This window comes from Ciona robusta, chromosome 9 (assembly GCF_009617815.1).
Source record: "Ciona robusta chromosome 9, ASM961781v2".
Taxonomy (NCBI): Eukaryota; Metazoa; Chordata; class Ascidiacea; order Phlebobranchia; family Cionidae; genus Ciona; species Ciona robusta.
The window spans coordinates 3,399,433-3,407,416 of NC_143243.1; the positions used below are offsets into that span (position 1 = coordinate 3,399,433).

At 36.7% G+C, this 7,984-nt stretch overlaps 1 protein-coding gene and 1 long non-coding RNA gene across 2 annotated transcripts; one reads left to right on the forward strand and one right to left on the reverse strand.

The window, feature by feature from the left end:
* Positions 1-326: 326 nt before the first annotated feature.
* Positions 327-7,564, forward strand: LOC149730908 (bone morphogenetic protein 1-like). The gene is made up of 9 exons (XM_089884136.1): positions 327-1,174; positions 2,534-2,735; positions 3,067-3,242; positions 3,928-4,108; positions 4,225-4,397; positions 4,773-4,959; positions 5,281-5,456; positions 6,276-6,405; positions 6,833-7,564. The coding sequence occupies exons 1-9, from the start codon at positions 1,123-1,125 to the stop codon at positions 7,041-7,043; spliced, it is 1,488 nt and encodes a 495-aa protein (XP_089740262.1). The 5' UTR covers positions 327-1,122; the 3' UTR covers positions 7,044-7,564.
* On the reverse strand, positions 2,246-4,090 carry LOC149730909 (uncharacterized). Its single transcript, XR_016385645.1, has 2 exons — positions 3,301-4,090; positions 2,246-3,239 (listed from the first exon to the last, which is right to left on the reverse strand). It is a non-coding gene; the product is annotated as an uncharacterized LOC149730909 (long non-coding RNA).
* Positions 7,565-7,984: the final 420 nt, after the last annotated feature.

Consider the following 7,984-nt stretch of genomic DNA (forward strand, 5'->3'; position numbering starts at 1 on the left):
GTTTGTTGATATACAACCGAATAAATATGAATCATTGAAACTAAACGTCATAACAAATGACAACAAAATCAACCATAGTGTTTCGTATCATCAGTATACCAAAGTACTGTGATGGTTCAATGGGTGTATAGAACTTGGTCCCGAAAAACGTAATAGAAGCAAACTTGCCTGCTTTAAAGGTAAGGTTTAGAAAATTTAAATTTGTTGTACCTTCAACTTAATATGTAATTTTCTATGAGGCATATGGATTAACCGGATATTCGATTTTGTAAACATAAATTACGAAAGTGCGCATGCGCTAAGTTACACTGACAAAATAATCAATCTGAATCTTTCTCATAAACTTTCGTTTCGTGGATCTTATTTCCACAAATATGTTTTCCTCTTCTGATAAACCCATCGTAAGCGTATTGCCTGACATTTGTTTTATCTGCTTCGGATTCGATGTCACATAATTGGTTAACTTATGTGTTACCAACTGTACGATGTTTTCAAAAGTGTATTCACTTACAATTTAAATGGGAAATATAACACGTTTATGATAAGCAGCAGGTGACATATGCCGCAAGACTTTTTCTGACTATGATAACCTTCCGTGTTGGTACTAATGCACTTAAACCTGGTTTATGTTGCTTGGTTTAGGCCCAAGCCCTAAGGTGCTTGAACGTTATCATGTAGCCTGCAGTATATGTTGCATAAACGTTTAGCAACATAATTCATTAGGTTATCGATACTAAACTAATAAGTTTATTTCATTTTTAAAACGTTTTATATATTAATAGAGTAAAAACTTAAATCTGGTTGAAAGTCTTATTAATTCTGATTTCACATGAGGGAAAGATGGGACACCTTTTCATTCTATTTTCTCGTCCCCTTTGGCAGTGAACAAACGACATTTAAATAATTATAAACCTGTTTCTTCATAGACCGTTTTTAGTTGTTTAAAATAAAACACGATGAATAGATTTGGATATTATGTGCTTAAGGTGTCCCGTCTTACCCCACCCTGCTATATATACTTACTTACTTAACTGTATTTACAATTATATTTAAATATCTAAGTTGTACAAAATTGTGTTAATATATTTTTATAATCATGGTTATATAGACAGTATTAGTAAAATGCGACAAATTTCTTTCTCCATGTTCAATCTTGCAGCAATATTAATTGCAGGTAAGTTTGTGGTAGTTGCAAAGATAGCTGGTGATCTAACCAACGTTGCATATATTCTATGGCCTGATAAAATATACTTTGATGGGGAAAGATGAGACACTATTTTTATTTCGTTTTAGTTCTATATGGTAGCAAACAAAGAATATGAATGAATGAATGAATGAATGAATGAATGTAACTTACTTTATCCTCGCGTGGCCGGAAAATGACAGTCGCTATCACACGGGTTTAACACCTCATGCCAGCTTACGAGTTACCATGTATGTTGGGGTAATGGGCCAAGTCTGGCCTTAATCCTAGGTTCTCACAGACCTCACCCATACAGAATAGAATACCATGTATGTTACTTTGTAGGTGATTATTTTTTTGGATTTTTTTATTTTTTTTATGTATGGCTTTTTTATGTTTATGTATAATGAAAGAATGAATGAATGTCATTTGCTTTATTCTCGCGTGGCCAAAAAAGACAGCCGTTATAAAACGGTTGTTTTGTTTGATGCACCTTGTGCCAGCTTACGAGTTACCTATATAGTTATATATGTATGTTACTTCGTGAGTGATTATTTTAGAGTTTTTTTCATTTTCTCTTGTGGCTGATAATTTAGACAAGCCATTAATGACCAATGGTTGGAGCATTTTCCGTTAAGTGCCTTGCCAAATGACGCATACGCCCAAGGGCGTAGCTAGCCTGAAATTTTGGTGGGGGCCAAATGTTTTACGGTTGTATTTTGGGTTTAAAAAACCTCCTAATTACAACACAAAACACGGGTGAATGGCATTTATTTTTCACAATTACGCCGTATGAAAACACAACGATCTACAACTACATTTAAAACTCCATTCGTTGCCTGCCATTTTTGTCACAAATCTTGAGATTTGTTTTTCTTAGCTAGCAGGTAGACTGTTTATTACGAAATAGTATGGATTCACACGTGAGTTCATCCATCATAATAGCGATTGTTTGACCTGGCAACTAATTACGACATAATAGCATTTCACACGGCGATTATTTTCGTCATAAAAGGATTGGCACCAAATCATTTAGCATGTGTAAGAAATTTAAAAACAGGCTTAAATGTGTAACACTGTATTTTATTTTTTCACCAATAACATTACTGTAAAACTCAAAATTTGGTGGGGGCCATGGCCCCTCAGGCCCCCCCTTGGCGACGCCCATGCATACGCCCACACTAGTAGCAGCGACGAGCCTTGAAACCATTACCTCTCGGTTACAGGCGAGCGCGAAAACCACTTTGCCACAGGTCCGGAAATTCATCAGTAAAATTATTCTTACGACTCGGAATTGCTCCAACCCAGTGGTCACTAATGGGTTGTCCATAAAAAATAAAAAAAACACAGGAATACAGTATGTGAACGGTTGCAACATGCTCTATTTATCCGGTGGTGCTGGTTATAATTCACCTTACTACACTTCACCAAATCTGCCAAGCAACAGCTCTCACAACTTAGATTGTTACTACAAGATAAATGCACGAAGTCGTCTCAACTTCATTAGAGTTTCATTCGACTCGTTTCACTTGGAACAAAATAGTCGTTGCGGGTAAATATCAAAACTGGTTTGACGTAATAGTATCTACATTATATAATTGGGTGGGAAAAAACGGGACACCTTTAGCACATAATATTCAAATATGCTGATCGTGTTTTTAAACAATTAACAACAGTGTATGCTGGAAGTCAAAACAACATCATTTTATTTTTTTTTAATGTTTGTTTGTTTACTATTAAATGGGACGGGAAAAAGGGATGAAAAACTGTCCTGTCTTTCCCACCCTACTCAGTGCTCTTATTTCCGTTTCTTGTGCTACTACGGCTTATTGGGGATATCTTATGTACGTCGTTGTGCTACTTAAACGCATTTATTGCTGCAGGTACGACCATATTGCAATCTACGAAGGTTCAACCACGTCCTCACGTCTCATTGGGAAGTATTGTGGAATAAAAACTCCTTTTACCGTCATGGGTCGGGGACAATACATGTACATGCATTATCATACGGACTCAACTGTGGCGTCTACTGGATTTCGATTCCGATTTAGAATCGCTGGTAAAGGATATAAATTATGAACAACATATAAATAGTTTTGTGGAATAAGATGGGGTACCTGGTACCACATTATCTTATCGTCTTCAATAAATAACAACGCCCGCGACTCTAATATTGTAGCGGCGGCGACCTGCTCTCGGGCCACTCAACACTCTGCGCTGTACGTATAGTCAGTTCACACCCGAACCCTCTTGTTTAAATCAAGGTTATTGGAAGGCTCCCGCCTCGCGGTAACTAAATTGAAAGAAATACGGGTAAAAATACCCGAACGAACGAAGTACAAAGACAAACATAAATGCGGACATATACCTGAAATAATTCTACGTAGGAGAGCGTCGAAGCAAAGTCGTCCAACGACGTCTCTACAAATTACACAATATTGCTAATGCCAACATAAAACACCATACTAACAAAAGACGAATAAAGTAACACATACCTATTAAATGCAAACCGGCACACAGCAGCAACGTTACCTCCGTCCCCTAACGGTTGTAATCAAAGAAAGAACTAACGCGAAGCGAACGAAATAAGGTCAAAACACAGAAACAATATAAACCAAGTATTACGTCACGTGAATAATCGCGAAACAGACTGTACCGCAGTCACAAATATATTAAAGTCGCGGGTTTACGTTTCTGCATTACGTACTGTATAGATTCTGTTCTTAACTGAAAGTATATTTCAGTATCAAGAACACAGTCATGCGAACAACCTTCATTACGCGGTCCCTTCGGACACATATCTTCCCCAAACTTTCCATATAGATACCCGGCTTATGCTGACTGCAGATACACATTAACCTCATCCGGTAGAACTCGTCGTATCTATTTATGGTTCCAAACATTTGACTTGGGAAGTAACTGCAAGTAAGAGTTGTTATTGGTCGAATAGTTAAACTTAAATAATAATTAACCATTTCTAATTCTTTTTTTAAGGCGTGTAAGCCAGAAATACTAATCACCTAAAGTCAAAATATCTTTAGCGATTATCTGGACATTCGAACTGGCCTTTTGGGAAATTGGTCACCAACTTCTAAGAGATATTGTGGTTCAACCCGTCCCAGAACTTTGCAGGTTATAACAGACCAACACCTTTTTATTCACTTCGTTTCGGCTGGAAGAGGAACTGGGTTTCTCATGTATTACAGTGGTTCAGGTAAGCTTTTATTATTAGGTCTTTTTTTATTATTTTATTATTTTGTTTGGTATAAAGTGGGGCAGGATGGGACTTTTTCTTTTTTAAAAACTGGGGGTAAACGAAAACTATTTACAGAATTATAACCGTATGGCCCGCGAAAGCGTTGTTAATTGTTCAAAACACGACCAGAAACTGTGAAATTTATGCGCTAACGGTATCCAATTTTCCCCCAAAGTACGATACGTCTTATCGGTCTTGTCTGAATATGCGAAACCGTTTTTGATTTTATTGTATGAAAGTGACTTTATAGTCCTACTGCGCGACACGCCAGCAGGTCTGCTTGCATTTAGTCTAAAGCTCATTTACCACAGAACATTAAACATTACATCGCAGGACAAACTTGCGACCAGTTTAATATCAGAGGAGCACCTGGCAGCAATGGTCTGATACAATCACCAAACTTTCCCGACGAATATCCACAAAACATCGATTGCCATTACAGAATTGGAAGTCTGTCTTACAGAAACCACATTACTGTTACATTCCTTGCACTAAATATAGAATACCATGATAGTTGCAGGTGAGCTAGAGTAAATAAAAATATAGTATATAGGCTGGGGTAAGATGGGACAACTTTTTATTAAATTTTCCTATTTCATCTGGTAGCAAACAAAGAACATTCGAGCACGCAATCGGGATAAAGGTGTCCCGTCTTTTTCCACCTTACTATATAGAAGGTCGGGGTAAGATGGTACGGGTTTTTGTTCTATTTCCTTGTCCGATTTGGTAGCACAAACAAAGAACATTCAAAGAATAATATAACCGTACCTCGCGATTCTAAAAGCAGTGGAGTTTAATGTATATAGTTGTAAAATAATGTACTTCTTATTTTCATTTTTAGATACGACAACCTTGATCTGTACAATGGAAACGTAGCTAGTTTACCTACCATAAGAAAGTTCTGCGGCACCACCATCCCACAACCAATAAATTACACCACTGCTTACATGTCATTCAGATTTAAAACGGATAGTAGCGTTGCTCGATCCGGTTTTAGCATAAGATACAACGTCACAGGTTAGATAAACTGCTAAGCCTATACTTATTTGTAAGCAATGAGACATATATTTCTGTTACTGCAGTTCCCTTTATTGTACTTCGGCGCCGTAGCAAAGTTGGTTAGTGCGCTACTTGCCTAGAGGTAATGGGTTCCAGGTTCTTCTCTGCTATCATTATGGGCGTATGTGTCCTTGGGCAAGACACTTAACGGCAATTGCTTCAACCCAGTGGTCACTAATGGATTGTCTAAATTATCAGCCACACATAAAAAATCGAAGAACCCCCGTAAAATAATCACCCACAAAGTAACATACTTGGTAACTCGTAAGCTGGCGCGAGCCGTCTAACATCCGTGTTATAAGGACTGTCGTTTTCCACCAGGCGGGGATAACGAAAATTACATTTATTTGTTCAAACTGTGAGTTGGAATTTGCACATGCACATATAACGTATTTATCTAGCGTTCGATTTTATTTACATTATTAAATGAATTATTTTTAGGCAACTGCAGTCGTTATAATATGGGTGTTCTGCTCCACACACTTGGCCGCTCACAAGCTATACCAGCAGCACATATATATCTTTGTTGCTGATTACTTTTTTCATTTTGTTTAATGTATGATTGACACTTTAAACAACCCATAAGCAACCACTATGTTAAAACAACGGGCTTTAAGTGTTTTGTTTAAGGACAAATGGGCCAACAATGGAAGACGTTGGTATATGGCGTCCAGCCCCGAACCCGTATATAGAGTCAAATGCAGGCACGCTTATCCCTATGTCACGGCGCAGAACACAACCTTATTGATGTTACTTATGGCTGTCATTATCACACAGGACTCTACTACCCGACACATGGATGGATACGTTCACCAGGTTATTACAAATATCCCAACAATGCTGAAAACAACTTTGTCATTCAACTACCTGGTGCAACTGCAATAAATCTGGTCTTCTCTTATTTCAAGTAAAATAATTAAAAAGCTTTTAAACAAAATCCTCCTCTTTTTTAAATTTTTTAATGTTTTATGAATGAACGTAACTTACTTATCCCAAAGTCATCGAAAACCCTATTAGAACAACCCATTGTTATATATACGTCAAGGCAAATTGGCAATTTAATTTAAGAGTTGGATAGTTAAAAACACCGGTTATTTATTTAAGTAACACACCTGTTTTGACGTAAGAACTTAAATCCAATAACATACAATACAATTTTTGATACTCCATCTCTTTCTCACAGTCTTATTTTTTGAATTTGAAAACATTGGCAATATATGCTTAAGGGTCCCGTTTCCCCCCTCTGCTATACTTATTTTAGCCATATTTAACAATAGTGTATTAAGATTATATATCATTTATTTTGTTCTTTGTTTTATTATATTTCTCTACAGTTTGGAGGGCAGTGAACCGAGCTGTCGACATGACAGTTTAGTTATCAGACGAGGAAACGAAACCGGCATTATGTTGAATAAATTTTGTGGATATAAATTGAGATTTTCAAGAAGATACTTCGTGACGAAAATAACTCTGATGTTCAAAACTGATCATTCAGTTGTCCGGGGAGGATTCAGCTGCTTTTACAGCAGAATTCTCACAAGCTAAATTATTTCAAAATATTGTTTATTGGAGACTGTTTATTTAGTGGGTCGGGGGCAACCGGGACACCTTTATCACATAATTTCCAAATATCCTGATAGTGTTTTAAACAAATAACAATGGTATATGAGAGTCGCAAAGATACGGTTTATAATGTTTTTTTGTTTAGCCTATACTATTAGATGGGGCGAGAAAATAGAATAAAAAGGTGTCCCATCTTCCCCAACCCTACTATATATAATATTAAGTTCGTTAAATTTTACCATTTCATAACATTGGGCATTTATCAGCATTGTACAGTAATGTTCCATTTTATACTTCATGGTCAAGTTAAAGGGTGCAAAAGTATATTTTGACCCTATATCAGTGTTCTTCTATTTTATTTAAACTAAATTTTCAGACTTAAAAGCGCATAATTGTTGAGACATTGACGATTAACTTAAAAAGGTTAATTAATCGATTTCACTCGATATATTATTTCTAATCGAACATAGTTAAATGAATTATAGTGTATAGTAGGGTGGGGGAAGATGGGACACCTTTAGCACGTAATAACCAAATATTTAGATCGTGTTTTAAACAATTAACAACAGTCTTTTGGAGTCGTGAAGATACAGTTCTGTGATTATTTGAATTTTCTTTGTTTACTGCTATATGTGACGAGAAAATAGAATGAAAAGGTGTCCTATCTTCCCCCACCCTACTATATATAGTCGCTCAATTAACGAGTTAATGATTACAATGCTCGCGACCAAAGTTAACTTTAACGCGTCAGAAATCGGTTAGTAACTTGTATATTTTGGCTAAGTGTAGATTATTTAGGGTTTGTCGGATTGTCGTTTCCTAGTCTAGGTTATCTAGGACTTCCACTTGCGCATCGGTGCTAACTCTGTTTACGGTAGGGTGCATCCGTCCCGTTATGGGAAAGTTAGGGCGCGACATAAAAC